Raw genomic sequence first — 18,572 nt, forward strand, 5'->3', positions numbered from 1 at the left:
AACAGGCCTTTTGCTGATTGACGATACAATGTTTCTTTATATGATGTTTAGATTAAGACAAAATGTATTACTTGTCGTGAAACTATACAATGAAACCTGGCAGTGTGAATGCTGCTAGGGTTAGACGTGTGAAGAGAATGATTCATTGCTCATTAACACGTCCAGTGCTGGCTGTATACAGGTTGATGTTTCCTTGTCTTGGCTAGGAGATAGAGAAACACTTGTTGAGGCAAGGAAAGATTAGCTCTTCTCTTTCCCACTCCTAAATCATTCACATCCTGTGCTAATATGGCTACTGTCTTACAATGATCGCTCCCCCTTCCCCATGCTCCCCCTTCCCCATCCACCCCCTTCCCCATCCACTATTTTAACCCCCTCATTTGCAAGCACAATGAATTCCTACAAAAATCCAAGGTCTTGAAATTGATATTTTTCTGTCATCTTTCCAAGCGATAGATGCAATCTATGAAAAATGCAAGGGTCTGTTTTCATTGAAAGGTGCAAAGTTTGGAACAATTTCTATTCAGTATGTGATATTAACTACAGAACCTATTCAAATTTATTATACGGCATCCAAGAGCTCCCGAATTGCTTAAATCAGTTACAGACACTTGAATTAGAAGATGTGCTTTTAGTTTTTTTCAGTACTTGATTTCCTAATGGTTAACAGTACCAGTAAGTTATTCCATAGTTGAGGGACTGCGCATGCAAACATCTGGCAATGGATCTTGGATCAATGGGCATTCCCTGTATGTATACTTGGCCCAAGTTAGACTTTTACTTTAGATTAATGAAGAATCAATTATTAGTTTATTAGTTTGACCTTTAATTGCAATCATGTTTCTGACTGAATGAGAGGTTGACAATAATGGCAACTTCCTGATTTATGTTTGATGTGCTTTCTGTCAGAGATCCAAATCATTCATACATTTTGCATATAATTGTCTTAACATAGTCACTTAATTTACTGCGAAAAAAGCTTCTGTAAGTTCACTTGCACTTCTCTCATATTCAAATAATTTTGGTAAAAAAAAAGTATGGTCTTTCTTCATGAAAAAAGTAGACACTTTGAAAGAAAACTCCTACATGTATAAAGAAGAAATAATAAAATAACTGAGATCAAATCTCTTCTTATGAATTCATTTAATCACATGGCACTGTAATGCTGACAACATTTTAAGGTTGAGTGAGTAGTAGCTGACTAGCTGTAAACTGGGACACAAAACGTCTGAATTAGATAAGATTTTGAACCAATTATCAGTGAATTAAATCATGAATGAAAGATTGATATAGGGTGTAGGTGCTTCCAAACGGCAATGATACACCTAACAAACCCCTCTCAAACCCTCTCCATACCCCCTCCATCCTGGATCCTTCTCTCTCTCATTACCACTTTGTTCTAAATCCAGAGTTTCCACAACTCGCGGCCCACAATTAGCAGTAGTTGATGAATCATAGACCTATCGTTGTGCTGGTATGCGATGTGACTTAACTCCTACAAATTGAGTTTTCTTCCTGTTCGTATGGCGGTCAGTATGCCCCCTCTTCTTGCCGATTCATTAATTCTTTGGGGGACCGTAGTAGTACCCTTCTCTCATTAGGATGTGCTTCTTGGGAACTTGTTGGATTATTACTTGGAATTAAGTTTGGAATCAGACATTCGTTTGTGGATCAAATCGCTATCAGAACGTGAGTGGTAAGCCCAAACTTCTATTGTGGAGTGATTATTTATTTAAAGAAAAAATTAACCAATTGTAACGACCAGTTTGAAAATTTTGCTCAAATATTAGTAGCACAGGCCCATATTTGAGTATGAAGTAGAACTTAATAGCAGGACTGTATCAATTAGAATTCAGATGAGAAACAAGTTATTTTTATTTTTTCATTAACACATGTTCCTGTAATAGCAGCTTCAAATTAGGGAATGATTTGAAAATAGCTGCTTTACATTAGAAAGAGTTTCTTCAAAAATTTTATGAATTGTATTTAATATCTGACAAAAGATCCTCCATCATTAACTCCTTTAAAATAATTTCCAACTTATTTAGTCTTATTACATTGATTATAGAAAATGTGGGATTTTTTTTCTTTCTGTTGACAAATTTTTATATAATTTTCATAAAATAACATAAAATAATACAAGACCAAAGTAAGTATTTGATTTTAAGACTGTTGTGGCTTACAAATCTGCTTTCCAAAAACAAACAATATTCATTAGTTTGTATGTCCAATAGTACCTACAGTGTACATATAAATATTGTGATTATCTGTTTTCTGTGCATTTGATAATTAGTTGGCTATCCTTCACAAAAGAGTTTTGTCAACAACTAATAATTACAAACAGAATTTGATTTGTCTAATTTGTACTGCAATATATGGCATATGAAAGTAGCCTGATTGAATTTGTCTGTTTGGCCAGTATCCCACACACTAGATTGATATTATTGTCTCACCTTCAATATCTCTCTTCAGAACTTTTATCTAGGTGTGGCAGGATATTGTTGGGATTCAAATTTTAATTTATTTCTGGTGTTCCAGATTTGTCTCTTATTTGTAGCTCATTACTAAAGTTTCTTTTTCCTCACTGCAACAGTTATTTACTGTAGCATTTTGGCCGTAACTTATGGCCTAGTTTTCATGTCATTAAAAAATAAAACAATGACCAGTTTCTCTAGAATGTAGCTGCTCTTCTAATTAAACATGATAAATTCAAGCCAACATGCTTTTGCTATCAATAAACAGTGTTTCATAACTATGCAAGGGCCCCCAAGTATAACAGTATTTTAACTACTGATGGGGCTACCCTGTTGAAATAAAACAAAATAAATAAATTAATTAATTAAAAAAATACAATCCTCTTGTGAAGTCTTGTCTGCAAACATCTCCCCCTGTACAAGTTTTGAACCCCTGACCCCCTGGGCCAATGCATTTATCCTATTTCCTGAGGGTCGATCTGGTTAGAAGTAAGAGTGGACATGCAGAAGCTGGCTTTTCAGTCTGTCATAGAGGACTGCAACCAGGGGCTCCTATAAGCATTGCTTCCTCCCAGACGGTGCTGTAATTGAATCGAGTTAGTTTTAATTAGTCTGGACACACTCTCTACTTCAGCTCATCCTATCCTCTGCATGCTAACCGGCTCAATCATCCTATCCTCTGCATGTAAACCGGCTCATAAGGCGCGTCTTCATCATCTCGAGATTGTCAAATAGCCCGCTATTTCTGATTTGGGAAATAATCCTGAAGTTACAAATCGTGTCTTCATCAGCTCGAGATTCGACTTCGAAACTTAAAACTTGACCTTGAGAAATTAGCTCAAGATATTTTGCTCAGCGTTCGCGCATAGTGCGAGTCTTCGGTCTGGTGAAGACGCACCGGACAAATAGCTGGATATTTTGCAAATTATCCCAAGATATCTTGGGATGACAATCCCGACCAAATATCCTGCTATTTGCAACTTCAGGCTGATGAAGATGCAAATTAGCTGGATAGTTTGGGATCGGGATAGTTCAAATAGCGGGATATTTGGCAATCTCGAGCAAGTGAAGACAGGCCTATATAGCAAGAGCTTGAGCTAGGGCCCCCAACCTCTGCAACAGTTGAAAGTTTAGAGGTCTGTCACAAGTCATGAATTTGGTTTAAAGTCACGGAATCTGGGTAAAAGTCATCGGTTGAAGACTTCTGTCTGGTCGGTCGATTGACAAATAACCAGTCATATTATAGCCGATGGCTTGGTGCCAGGAAGGGGAACACATGTAGGGTCCAGGTATTTACAAATATACATATTATGAAAGGATCTGATTTACAGAGCCAATTTTCATCTAGGTAGAGAGGAATGAATAATGATTTTAAACTATACTTTCATATATGAAGCAGTGTAAGTGAATGAATGCAGTGTCTTTTGCTCTTACTTTTTGTCATTAATGAAAAACAGACAAAAGTATTGAAGCACATGGAAGAAGTCTTATATTCTTATTTAATTTTGTTTCCAAAATTTGCTCAAATTTCAGATTTGTGTTTATTTTGGTTCTAAAAATATAAGAAGAGTACAACAACAAGAGTACAACTACACAGTGTAGCCTGCATTATATAAAAAGTACATGAATTGTAATTACAATCCTCTTTCTCTTCCGCATGTAAGTAATGAAAAAGAAAACAACTAAGCTTTTGACTTACACATCCATATCGCCCTGCTGATAGCCAGAAGGACGTTAGCTGTTATACTTTAGTAGAGATCTGGCACCAAATAGGCCAATGTGTACAGAGAATTTAGGATTATAATTATGAGCAAATGAAGATGTAGAAGGTGCTAATTGGGATGATGCAAAGTATCTTTTAAAGAGGAAGTCCAACTTAGCACAAGATACTCTTCAACATAGAGGGAAAGGGTGTACTACAAAATCCACTTCAATCTTTTAATAAAGGTGCTCCCTCAGTGACACATGATAGTTGTTTCATTGAGTCTTTGTTTCAAAGAATTTGTCATACATAGATACCAGGCCCATGGGCCCATTGAGGACTCATGGCCGGTCATACAATTTACAACACTAAAGAAGGGGGAAAATAGAAGCAATTTAGGCCTAATGTTTAAAAATAAAATGAATATTAAAAAATTATGAATCGCTCATTTGAATATTTTGAATATTACATATATAATTGAAGTAAGAATTCATTATATTAGTGATGAAACTATAATTTAGAATGTATGTATAATTGAACAAAATGTAACATATATGGTAGGTTTAAATCATCATCTTTTTAAAGTTCTCAAATCCTGCTTGTGTGATGCAGTCCCATTCACTGTAAGTTGTGTGGTGAATCCCAGGTAAATCAGTGTACTTGGGTGTAATTATCACCTTTGTGCATGTATCGATAGGGCAGGGGGATTAGATATCTTCTTGGTATTTTGGCAAGAAGGTCACTTGATAATTGATTTAAATAATTGGGACGAATGGCCCATGGTATCAACTGTTAGCAATCATGTGTTTAACATATGATACATGCTTATCCATCTAGTTTTTTTTTTTAGATACATGTAGTTACGACAATTTAGCAAGATCCTGTTGAAAGTAATGGTTTCATCATTAAACTCAAATTGACAGTTTAAGCCATTAAATCATTATACAAATTATACACATTGTATCCAATGGATGTGATCGTTAATATGCTTTATTTTATTATAAAATGTGATAACTTTTTTTTCTCTCTCTTTCTCTCACCTTCTCCTTCTACTTACTGCAGAAACAAAATGAAGAGTATGGGTTAGACGGAGAGGAGAGTGCCTTGCGAGAGGACAACGCCGGCTCTGCCAGTTCTTCCTCCTCCAAGAACACACATATTACTCCCGTCCTCAGAAGACAGAAGAGGAACAACCTCTCCACAGAACAAAGTAAATGCAAGAAATATTTAAAGCCCCTCTGCCCTAGTTGGCCAGGAGGGATTAAACCTCCCTGTCTGGTCACTGTCAGGTGGTTATCTCATCAAACCAGCTCTCAAATAATATAAGAAAAAGAGGATCACTGGGGAACAACGATCACCGCTTAGGCATTGTTTGCTCTATAGAGGGCGCGAGTAGCTATAAGTAGTGCATTTGGTCTTTAAACTGGGTTGATGATTCATTCTATTATCAAGATGTCTATAAGGTTTATGATATAAAAGTATATCATTCGATCTCGGGAATCTCATTAAATTTTGATATAACGTCTCTACCATAAAATTGATTTCATAACAAAGACAAGATCTTAGTCTGTCTAGTGATATGTTGCTGATTCATTTACATGTGCTACTATTTATAACAGACCACCAGGGTTGTCAACAAATCTAGTCATCATCTTGTTTTACCATATAATATTTTTATTTCATTTCATGTTTTTGAGTTTCTGGTTATCTGTCCATCCGTCTGACCATCCGTCCGTTTGTTCATATGTCTCTCCTTCGTTAGCGCGATAACTTGAGAACCATTAAACAAATTTTAATCAAACTTGCATAGAGTACATGTATGTATAAACATTTATCTATGAACTGATTAGATTTTTGGGGTGAGATGTAAAAAGGTCAAAGGTCAGGTGGTCATGTAGGCATATTGGAGACACCCTCTTATAATAATGATATTTAATCGCACTTAACATTTAGAAAGTCAGAACTGGTGAGTCTCATTAAAGTGGACTTTGATTTCATTTATAGCTCTTCAAGCTATTTCTCTTTTATGGCTGCATCTTGCTTCAGTTGACTTGATAGCTCCATCACATTATAATCCTGACCTTTTGTGAAGAGAGCTATATTAATAATATTGGCAAAATATTTGTCACCAATAGCATATGTAAGAGCAATAGTAAGTGCAAGGACCATTAACATCATCAATAAGATCAAATGTAATAAATGAATATTTCTCTTTTATGGCTGCATCTTGCTTCGGTTGTCTTGATAGCTCCATCACATTATAATCCAAACCTTAAGTGAAGGGAGCTATACTAATAATATTGGCAAAATATTTGTCACCAATAGCATATGTAAGAGCAATAGTAAGTGCAAGTACCATCAACATCACCAATAAGATCAAATATTATAAATAAGACAACAGGACTTTTAAGTTCAGTTGACTTTAAATCCAGTTGACTTAGAGTTGCAAGCTATTTAGCTTACAAGTTTCAAAGTAAGTCCAGATAACTTTTTTTTTGTATTAACTTCTACCTGGATGATTGAGGACTTTAAAACAACATTTTTTCATAATTGAGATGAAATATCAATATAGTATGATATATATTCATAACAAATGTAGAACCTAAACTAAATTGAAAATTTGTATTGAAAATCTGAAAATGATTTCCCCCTGTGGTTTTGATATTGATTCAAGCAATTTAAGCTTTCAGAAGAGGAGACCCATAACTTTGAAAGTACCTTCAATCTCCATAGAGTCTGAATCACACTTAAAAGACGTTGGAAATTGGTAGCCATAATTCATATCTTGTGCACCAATAGTTTTGCAAGCCTTTCCTGTTTAGGGTATGAGTCAGAGAGACCGAACGAAAGGAAGAGTCCGTCTGAGCGGGTGAAAGCACTTCAAAACAATGTGAGAATTTTCTAATAAACAAAAAGGGGGGTAAGCTAAAAACCCGGCCAGTGCCAGATGAATTCAATTTTCAGTGGTGTGATAGTTGAAGATAACAGGTGGGGTAGCTGAAAAGGGTAAACACAACAAATCTGACTTTGCCAGGCAAAGACACAGATGCATGGCAGAGATGAGGAGTTAGTTCTTTTCGGGAAGTAAAGCTCAAGACACTTTGAAAGTTCCTTCTACTATCATGGATTCAGTGTTGCAGGATTTAGCAAATGCCCAAGCATCTCTCTTGTGGAATAACAATGGATTTCTATTTTGTTGTATCACAGGACAGCATCGGAGCGCTTCTATGTACGACACCAGACTGTAAGTAGACATACTGCTCTCCAAACTCTCTTTTAACACATGTAACATTGTATCTATCCTTTGAAACCAGCGGTGACCATGGGATCCACTCTCCTACTGATTTGGCCATACATTGGGAAAACATTCACAATTAAAAGAGCTTCATGCTTAAATCTTGTACATATGCCGCAGCTTTCTTAACATCAATATTATTGATATGCCGCTATTACACCTTTCCCTCTGTTTGGCTTCTTACTTTTTGTGAGAAGCTGAAAACACTTTTGCAGTGGGACTACCTATTCCTTGCATTACAGTAAACAGTGGTTAATGGAGGAGCAATTAGCTGTTCATAGATTTTATTTCACTTTACAATGAATTCTCATTGGTTTACAAAATGCCTTCTTTTTCTAAAGCGGTGTTTGACTCTCCAGGGACTCCAAAACTAACCAACAAATTACCCTGCCAAAATCATGATGGTGCTTCAATATATTTTGTTCCTTTACGTCTGTCTTGCATGAAGTAATAATACTCATAACACGCATGAGTCACCACTACCTTGTTCCATGAAATGTACATCCCGGGCAAAATAACACCATGTATTTTTATTATTTTATCATCTGTGACCTTGTTTCTGGTTGTTTCATGTATCCGTTAACTTTTAGTAATTAATCTTGAATATTTATGAAACTGTACATTGCTATCCTTGCTACCTATCCTAAACTATCTCTAATTCTTCACTACCTCACAATGTTTCTATCCTACTCTGTCTCTCATAACCCTAGTCTGCTGAGAGCGAGAAGGGCGTTTGACATAAAGCATAATGTCTATTGAGAGACAGAAGGGCGTTAACTCTGTGTTTCATGAGTTAATTCCCTTCTGCCTCCAGACAGACCATATGTTTTACACCCTTCTGGCTCTCAAAGGCAAAGTTATATGGACTTTTCTATACTTTTCATCAATCTATCCTGTACTTCATGTACCTTTGTTTTTCTTCCTGGTGCAATCTCTTAATGGTTCTCATCTATGATTCTATACCATGGTATCTTTGAATGTTTGTCTCGTATATCTCTCGGTGACTTGATCCTTTACTATCTCTCAGTAACTATCGTCTCTGGGGAGTGTTTCACAAAGATTTGAAGTCGAACTAACCTCTAAGTTGGACTTAAATATTATGGAGAGCCATTTGTAGCCTTATTTTGAAATATATTCAAAATCAAAATTTTTAGTATTTTAGACTTTTCATGAATCAAGAGCATGAAATCTATGATAATAAAAAATATGAATGATTTGAATCAACATTTTATGCCTTTTAAAATAACTTTTTCTAAATATTTTTTAGGCTGCTAATGGCTTTCCATAATTGTTAAGTTTGACTTAGGATCTTTGTGAAACACCCCCCTGTTCTATGATACCATGGTATCTTTGAATGTTTGTCTCGTAATATCTCTTGGTGACTTGATGCTTTACTATCTCTCAGTAACTATCATCCGTTCTTCTATTCTCTACTATCTCTGTAATAATTTGATTCCATTGTTCTATCCTGTGCTGCCTATCCTTGCATGCCATTAGTTCTGAACTCCTCGAAATGGAATTATGGGGTTTAGAAGAAGAGGATGAAAAAGATGGTGGAGGCAAAGAAGAAGAAGAAGAAGAAGAGGAGGAGGAGGATGAGGAGGATGATGGGTAAATTTCTCAAACCACCTCACTGTGTGTTGAGTACTAACACATCTGTGTAGTTTAGTCAACTAACTGTAGTCACACACTCTTGTTTTGAGTTGCGGTTAGGTTTTACAATACAAATAGCGCAATCCATGTTTGACAATGATTTCTTTATGCAATGTACATATATATCAATTCTGGTTCAAACAAAAGCAAAAGCAAAAGCAACAAAATAAAAAATATTAAAGATAAAGCATTTACAAACTTACAATGTACTGTGTGCATTTCTCTGCCAATTTATAAAAATTGAATTTCTTAATCATTTGCAGTTAAATAATTTTTTTAATGATATTAAATATTTCAGGAATTTATAATCCCCTGCTCACCAATCATTTAAGAAAGTGGTTAAATAACTCCTCCTATTCTTTATTGTTATCAACCTTGATGTATCTTGAAGAATTTTAAAGTTAATCTTATCTTTCTCTCCTTGAATCTCATGCCTGATCTGATAATTAATAATTCTTAAAGCCTTTACAAAGAATGAAATAGAATAGTCAGAATAAAATCAAGTGGTAGGTTCTTAAAGTTATCTTCATCTTCTTCCATTCTCTTGTTTGCTGCATGAATTCAAAAAAGTTTAATATGTGCAAAATATGTAGTGAGACGCAGTCTGCTAGAGCATTTGTGTATAGCTAAAATGTAATAAATAAACCTAAAAACACTTTAATCCTGACATTATGTAGGTAAACATTTAAAGAGTATGAAGAAAATATGGGATAACATTAATTCCCGTGTTTATGGCTTGCACGGGTTCCATGCCAGCCCTGTTCTATTTTAGTGCCTCATATTTTTCATATAAGCTCAGATTTTTGATACAGTATAGCGACATGGAACCCCCTTACACCCTTACTCCGTACCGGAGTGTTGGCTCAGTCAGTAGAGCGTCTGCCTCCCAACCGGGAGGTTGTGGGTTCGAACCCCAGCCGCGTCATACCAAAAGACGTTAAAAGATGGGAGTTGTTGCTACCTTGTTTGGCGTTCAACAATAAGGGATAGATCAACGTCGATCTGGCGCTGCTCAGTGGCTGCCGGGCTCACGATCAATTGGGCAAAAAGAATTTCCGTTTCGGTTTAATAAAGTTTGGAGTGGACTATCAGGCTATTATTATTATTATTATTATTATTATATTATTATGTTTTGGTGACTGGTACACATTAACAATAACCTAGCTTTAGTTTTAACATTAACTTTGGTGTTAACAAGTTAACTGTTTGTCATTAAATTGACTTGTGTAGCTTGCCAACATATTGTGCTTTGGGACTAAAGGCAGACTAAAATCACCTCGAGAGCCAGAAGGATGTTGATGTTAACTTGTTTTTAAATGAGATGTGTTAACTACCTCCTTGCTCTGAGCAGATAATATATGTTACTTTGTGTTGCTAACCTTGTTTGTGTGCTAACCTGCTTTTGTGCACCTTCTCCTCCCCCTTAACCCCCTAACCCCCTCCCAAATGCTTCTTGCTGTGGTAAAGGCACAAAGGAAAAGCCAGAGCTTCTTCTCATGAGCCACGCCTAGTAGGACTAAAACCTCAAGTAGACCCCGTTAGACCACGAGTAGATCCGCTTAGACAGATCGATTTCTTCAGAATCTTTGATTTTGAAGAAGAAGATGATGAAGATTTGTAAGTTTTTTTGCAGTGTGCACTTAATTTGCCATCCTTTATAATCTCTATCTTTTGTCACCAATATCAGTTATTTATACATGCTTTATATTCATGCATCTTAGCTGATATGCATATATCTGCATCATGTCATACAAATCAACATGAACATGTATAACATTTTCCAAAGCATGTATTCCTTATTTTTTAGTCAATCCATGACTTTAGGGCAAATGAATGCTATTGATTTTTTTGTTTGTTGATTTGTTTGTTTGTTGATTTTTTGTTAATTTTTTTTTTTTTTTTTTTTTTTTTTTGGGGGGGGGGGGTGGGGTTGCATTTTAGATATAGTTTTGATAGGTAAGAGTAAGTTTTTCATCTATCTATACTCTGTTTGAGGGTCATATTGAGAGAGGTAAGGGATATAGTCAATATCTATAAAAAGGTTTTTAAATGATTCCTTACACATTCCGCATTAGATCATTTACATACGTACATTATATTTATTCACATTCATTTAGTGCATGATACTCGATTGTAAATGGGGAAAACAAAAATTTGCATCATCTGTCATAAACAGTAGTAATTTTGCTGCAAAAAATAACAAATCGCACAAAAGCAGGATTGTAAACTAAATGATTTTGTTACACTTTTACTGATCTTGACCTCTGCCATAATTCATGTTGATTTTTTTTGTTTTCCAGCGCTCATAGAGGTCTTTCCCAGGAACCTTTCTAGCATTTTGCATTAAACAGAAACTATCCTGACTCGGGTTTACGCATTTTTTTAAACGGCCGTTGGCCAAAAAAAAAGGGTGGAAAGGTCTAGTCATCTTTCACATGGGAAAATATACTTTTGGGCTGTTTTCTCTATATTTGTATGGTATTTCCCCGAAGGCTAGACTATTTTTCTTCTATTCCTGTATGGTAAAAATGGAAAATATACATAGTTTATGTGGGTGTGGGTGTGCATTTTTGCAAACTTGTGTAAGTATTCATCCAGTAATAATTTGCATTTTTGAAAACAGTACCAAATTTGCTTATTTACAATAATTATTCTATGGATGCTCTTTATTAAACTTTCTTTCTTTTTCCTTCCATTGTTATCAAGCAATATTTCTGGACTTAATTGTCTTTTACAAGAAAAGTTGCCAAATTAGTCAGCTCCTGACGTCTTTTGTGGATCTATCTTTGGAATGGAGTCAAAAGAAATAAAAGATTATCTTACTATACCACCTTTCCAATAAATAATTGAAACCATGCAAAAAATGCTACCCCTTATATCATTTATTATTTTCCTCACTTGTTTTTTGATGATTTTTTTTACATCTGTTACAAACGGCTCTGTCTAACATGTCTTGGCTCAAATATATCTCCAGCAGCTCAGAAAACGATGAATCCGGAGGCTCAGGCTCTCTAAGTGCAGAACATAGACGCCAGGCGAGACTCTCGCTCACCGAGTTTCTTGCTGATCCACGCAACTTTGATGGTACTTCTGAAAATCAGCAATCAAGTAAGTTGGCTCAGAAGGAAAATCCAACCTACCTAGCAAGTTGCTTTGAAGTAGAGCAGAAAAATAAGACTAATAGATTGATGAAAGTTTGAACGAAATCAACATGCAGAAGAATATATAATTTTATGATTGTAATCACAATAGAAATGAAAGTTTTAAAGAATGATAATAATAATAATGGTGGCTTCTTATGAAGCGCACATGTTCGTCACGTTGTGACACTCCTGGCGCTGCCCCGATTATTACTCTCTTACTTGCTCTCTTACTTGAAGTTAACTCCTGACTCATGAATCGATATGTTCAACATATAGCGGTATTAAAGGTTGTATTAAAACAGGAGATGGGTATTCGGAAAAGATGGTAATTCCTTACTTTTATTGAATTTATGAAAAAGATCTTATTTTGAAACATCCAATGGCAATCTAGTATGTGGGCAGGTTAAAAAGGACTGTGTGTCTTACTGCATGATGGCTGTTGAGAGTAAACAGGCAACTAGAAGATGTTTATGATTACACTTGTCTTCTCTAGCAGAAATGGAAAGGGGCAACTCTGTTCTGAGGAAATTTAGCTTTCTGAAAGTTGGAGGACAGCGAAGAGAAAAGAAGGTCAGTTTTTCATCCTTTGTTCTAAATATTCTCATCAAATAGATGCCAATCGATATGTTATGAATATATGAATTATCAAATATATTTGTAGATCGTATCATACTATCTAAATATGTTGATTTATTTAACTATCATGTTGATGAAAACTTATGCCTCCATTTCTATTCCTTAAATGATATTGATGACGATGACCAGCAATCAACCTGTTCAGAACATCAAGCCTCCATCCATCTCTCTCTCTCTGCATTCATAATCTGATTCACCTGTTTATTTCAGTACTCTACTCATGAACAAATACCTCTCTTCATCTCTCAATCCCTGTCCATACACTACCAAGTAGTCCTCCATAGAACAAAACCAAAAGTATTCCTCTCTCATTCTCTTTCATCTCTTTCTTCTACATGTATATCCCCTTTCAAATCCAACAGTCCTCTTCATGACCACCATACGGTGAATTCACAAAATGTAATACCTGTCATTGACATCATTCATTTTTTCCTGTATGGAATGTATTTTATTATGTTTTGTTTGAATATGGTTGTATGCTTATGAGGTTTAATGCCAAACGATCATTAGATAATTCATTCCTGTATGTAACATTATACACTACCCTAACCTTAACCCTAAAATAAACCTAAAGCCTAATTGCAGCCCAAACCCACACCTCATATGTGTAACAAAGTAATTCCCAGAGCAAATGTTGGATCACTCCTTTGAATGTCTAAGATGGATGTACCATAAAAAGCAGAAAATGTTGTATACCTTACAGTGTGTACAGTTAAGTAAAAGTATCCCTGCATTGAGTAAAATAGTATATGATTTATATCTGTATTCTGTTCTTTGATACCTGTTCTATTTTACTAAATACAATTTTGTTTAAAATGTATTGTCATCTGCAGAAGGAGAAAGAGAAGGATAAGGAAAAGGAGAAGGATGAAAAGAAAGAGAAGGAAAAGGAGAAGGAACGAGTAAAGGATAGTTCCAAACAGCATAATTTTGTCAATTCATCATTTTCTAACTCAACGAAATGTAACTACTGTGAGAAGCCCCTGCAGAACAAGCAAGCCCTCCAGTGTCAAAGTAAGACCATTCATCAACTTCAACTTAAATTATGTATCTTCATCTTCCTCATTCATTAAAGCCCCACTGCACTACTTATAGCTACTTGCGCCCTCTATATAGTAAACAATGCCTGAGCAGTGATCATTGGTCCCCCATGATCCTCTTTTTCTTATGTTAATTGAGAGCTGATTTGATGAGATAACCACCTGTCAGTGACCATGCAGGGAGGTCTAATCCCTCCTGGCCAAACTAGTGCAGAGGGGCTTTAAAGTCAGTATTTTCCCTCTTACGAGAGGTTTTTGACTTTCATGCCATAATGACAGTTCCTCCCTCTACTTCTTCTTGTCTCAAGTATCCTCCTCATGTGGACCAATCTTACAGTGATGACCAATTAGACTGATGTCAAGCTGTAGCCCCATGTCATCGAGTACTTGCGTTACTTCCAATATTCTTACCAATTTCTTTTTCACTCGGCCTCTGTAAACTTTCAAAATTAATCAGTTATGAGAAAAGCAATGATATGAATTGTGATTTACATTATCATTTCCTTAGAGCTTTCTAATGGAATCCTTGAAAAGTCATTCGTGGAATTTCAAATTCTAGAACATTATTTTTTGTATACATAACATGAAACCATATTAAGCATGCTTGAATACAATTTTTAAACAAATACATATTCGACCTCCCTCATATATTGCTAGTTAATAATAGTTGTAACAAAGAATAACCACTAAATTGTTACTAACACTTGTGGATGTCAAAGAAATTTTGAGAGGAAAGATTTTGATTGCAGACCCTTATTTCTTTCTTTCTTTTGATTTCAGTATGTTATGCCAATGTCCACAACAGCTCATGTAAAGATAATGTTGCTCCATGTACGAGACTCACAAAACATCCCAAGTCGGTAAGTACATCAACCAATATTAATAAGTGTTTTTTTTTTGGTACTATTTTATGTGGTGTTTTGAGAAACTCTGTATGAAATACAAGTATCTAGAAATACCTGTGTTAAAGTTAAACAAAATGATGACATCACATACCTTTAAGACTATTGATCCATGTATGGTGGGGAAAACATGAACATGTATGGAGACCATTTCAAGCAATATTTGTGATGCAGCCACATCTCACCTATACAGAAAGGCCACCAGTCTACAATGAACTAGTTTTCCACTTCCCTTGAACAGCTTTACTTATTGAAACCTATAAGAATTGAAACATATCCTAAAGGACCATTTACGTAAAGATCACCTGCATATAAAAAGCATTTCTTCTTGTCTCTGTTGAGTAGTATTTAAACACAGATAGGGAATACAGTTTTGGTTTATGAAAGCTCTGTTACGGTGTGGAACCCTGACAATGTACTAATATTTCACATGAGTGGAACTGATTTTTTTCTGCTGGGATATCTATCAATAGTTTCTGCTGCTTTTGTAGCATGTGCAATCGGGCACATCTTAAACATTATCTCCATTGATGCAGGGAAACAGCTATAAGACACTTGCTTTTACATCTTCTTTCACAAGTTCTTAAAAACCCTTGACCAAACATTATGGCCTGAATTCACGAAGGAGGTTTGTCGACAAACCTAGGTTTATGTGCGTCATATGAGGCGTTTTGACGCATTTCAGACCATGGTTTGTCTGAACCTTGGTCTGAAACGCATCGAAACGTGTCATATGACGCACATAAACCTAGGTTTGTCGACAAACCTCCTTTGTGAACCCTATACCTAACCCTATTTATCATGGATGAAAAATAAAGCCTGAGGCAATAGTTGCAGGAGCACATTATTTGTCTGAGCATGAAGGAATCTCCAGTGGCATTCATGCGATCCTTGAAGGAAATCCAGCAATCATCCATCCAAGAATAATATATATTATTGTAGTCAAGGTTAGCTGATAAACACAGCTTATCTGTTATAGGTATTAAATACATTCTATAATCTGTCTCTCACAAACAAATCAGAATCAAGGTCAAAATAAGTGACGGCAAAGACTTTTAGTTTACCAACGAGAGAATTAGCTATGATCTTTCAAAAGTTATGTTTTTGTGGAAACCCTTGGAACTTCTTTACATTGAGCCAGACTGTACTCTAATGGACATACACAGTTTCCTTGTTAGGCAAATTTATTCAGTTATGGTTTTATTTTTAAATGTCTGGAAGTCTTATCTTGTTGCTTGAGTTTAATGATTGGAATCAAAGCATGCATGGCAACCTCTTTACTTTTATATATGTGATGTTTATCCTTGACATGGATTTTCTTTCTTGCAAAATACAATAACTGTCAGGCGATGTCTATTTTTTGTTGTTGCTCACCATTAACCAGTACAATGTAAAGCATACATGGATATTTTGTATGTTTTCATATTGGTTGTTTGGAGCCAGATGTATGGGCATTAACCAATAACAGAGTTAAACAGCCTCTAGTTCAGAAAACACGACATGTAACTTTTATCCTTCATTTGGATTTCCTTTCTTGTGGCACACAACTGTCAGGTGACCTACCCGGTATGCAAATTATTATGATCTCCTATTTTATCTCTCCTTTAAGTTTGATTTCTATCACATACAAGTTAACCAACCATCTAGTTTTACTCATTTTTCATAATGATGATGATGATAATGATGATATGATGGCGATGGCAAAGGCGATGGCAATGATGATGATGTACTGCAATTTGAAGGTTTATTTATAATTTTTGTTTCGTTTAATTTGTAATTGTTTATAATTGTATTTTGTTTGTTATAGCGTTCAGAGACTTGGTTGAAAAGCGCTTTATAAGCACCATTTTTATTATTATTATTAGTAGTAGTAGAAGTAGCAGAGGTAGAAGCAATAGTAGTAGTAGTAGAAGTAGTAGTGGTAATAGTAGTAGTGGTGGTGGTGGTGATAGTATTGGTGGTGGGAAATGAGGGAAGATTTTCGTTGATAGCTTGTCATTTTGATATTAAAATAAAAACGAGAAGAATATGATTTATTTTAGGCCGTTATTTAATCTGTACACAGGCTTTAATCATAAAGAAAAAGAACATGTGCTGAGGGCATATACAAATATAAAAGATCTCTGTATTCCTTTAGGATTAAAGCTTGTGTCATGATTAACAGCACACCTGCAACAAAAAGCAATTTCTTGTTAAGCCTACATGTAAATATAGGATTGTCTCTCTGGGCTGCGTGTCTATGACTAATTGTTAAACAAGCTGACCACAAGTCTGTTTGTAACTGAACCACACAAAAGAGTTTACGTCCTTTTGTTACTTATATCTGATGCTCCATGGATGGTCAGTTACAGACCTTCTAACCACTGTCTCAGTGCCTCCCCCGAGGGAGGTGTATTGTGCATTGGGTGGGAGAGATAAGGGCTTAGTGGCTTATTGTTTGGGCTTGTTGCCAAAGATGTGCCCGACTGGTCTTGCGCTTTGTTAATTTAGAGCTCATGCATATGCATGACCTTTTCTGAGGATGCAACATTATGGAGGGAGGAATGGTTGAAGGAGAGATAGCGAGGCCGACATGAATTAAGATATATATTATTCATGATACCAGTAGAGCATTGAATAGACATTGGCATCAAGTCATTCAGCTGGTCACATGTCCTAAGCATACATGATGCATATAAGCAAGAACTTAATATCTGCAGCTAATGACTATTTTAGAAAAAAACTCAAACTATTTGGGCAATTTTGAAGGCAGTACTGTGTCTATAAATAAGTGGGTTAATTACTAATCATGTCATCCAATTTATGACAGGAATACCATAAAGGTCATCTTCATCATTTGCAAATCAGTCATTGTGACTGTCGTGTCAGATGGAAAGGAAATATTCCATTTAAATGTTGGGAAAATACTCCTTAAATGTAATGTGGCAGCCACATAGATACTGAGAAACAGGTCGAGAAATAGAAGATCAAAGTTCTTAAGAAATTAAAAAATGAAATAATCCACATTTTTTGTGTAAATTGGTAATACAAAATTATAGAAGAAATACACTTGTGTGTATAAAAATATACATATCAAATGTATGTAGGAATTTGAGTGTGTTGGTCATTGAGCAAATTTCATTCCATGAGATTTTGACCCATTTGACAATGAATGTCGATGTACATGTAACGGTCAGTGTTTAGATGACCAGGTGAGTAGACAATTAATGAACAAGTCTCTGGCCCTGTATACAATGACAATGCATAACAGAGCATGAAAGGGGTCCCAGAGAAAGATCGAGAGGTAAAATCAATATCGGAGATTAACAAGTGAGTAAAGCTGTGAGGTTTAACAGTAGCAGGACGCACACTGTATTCAGCTTATAAATCAATGGCTATACTGTATCCCATAGACCCCTTATTCACTCTCTCTCGCTCTCTCTCTCATCCAGTCTATGTATCTGCCCCCTTTTTGATCACTCTCGCCCTCCGGTAGACCGCAGAGAACCACCTTAGCCTCACAATAGAAAGTGGTGGTAGTCCAATGTTTATGTTGGTGCCCCCTTAAAATAGTCGTGCGGATTTCAATACAGTCTTCCAGAATTTCTTTTCTACAAGGAACAGATTGAAATACTTCCATTTTCCAGGCTTTTGATGGATAACGCTTACTCTAGTAAGGAGATGGAGATAGCAGTCGTTCAAGGAATATAGATCATTTAGATGTCAATGAGTGTGGGCCCGATGGAAA

The 18,572-nt window shown here is 35.7% G+C and overlaps 1 protein-coding gene across 13 annotated transcripts in view; it reads left to right on the forward strand.

The window, feature by feature from the left end:
* LOC574669 (rho guanine nucleotide exchange factor 28) overlaps nucleotides 1-18,572 on the forward strand; it is a 195,924-nt gene that overhangs the window by 134,141 nt on the left and 43,211 nt on the right. For 7 of the 13 annotated variants that reach the window (XM_030977381.1, XM_030977376.1, XM_030977373.1 and 4 more), the window contains 8 exons: nucleotides 5,239-5,386; nucleotides 7,384-7,420; nucleotides 8,969-9,082; nucleotides 10,592-10,741; nucleotides 12,099-12,232; nucleotides 12,761-12,837; nucleotides 13,737-13,917; nucleotides 14,724-14,803. In XM_030977381.1, coding sequence (XP_030833241.1) covers nucleotides 5,239-5,386; nucleotides 7,384-7,420; nucleotides 8,969-9,082; nucleotides 10,592-10,741; nucleotides 12,099-12,232; nucleotides 12,761-12,837; nucleotides 13,737-13,917; nucleotides 14,724-14,803 — 921 coding nt within the window. The remainder of the gene's footprint in view (nucleotides 1-5,238; nucleotides 5,387-7,383; nucleotides 7,421-8,968; nucleotides 9,083-10,591; nucleotides 10,742-12,098; nucleotides 12,233-12,760; nucleotides 12,838-13,736; nucleotides 13,918-14,723; nucleotides 14,804-18,572) is intronic. The other 6 variants (XM_030977374.1, XM_030977375.1, XM_030977380.1 and 3 more) reach the window with 6 other exon arrangements.

Source organism: Strongylocentrotus purpuratus, unplaced genomic scaffold (assembly GCF_000002235.5).
Source record: "Strongylocentrotus purpuratus isolate Spur 01 unplaced genomic scaffold, Spur_5.0 spur5_scaffold_9, whole genome shotgun sequence".
In the NCBI taxonomy this organism is placed as follows: Eukaryota; Metazoa; Echinodermata; class Echinoidea; order Camarodonta; family Strongylocentrotidae; genus Strongylocentrotus; species Strongylocentrotus purpuratus.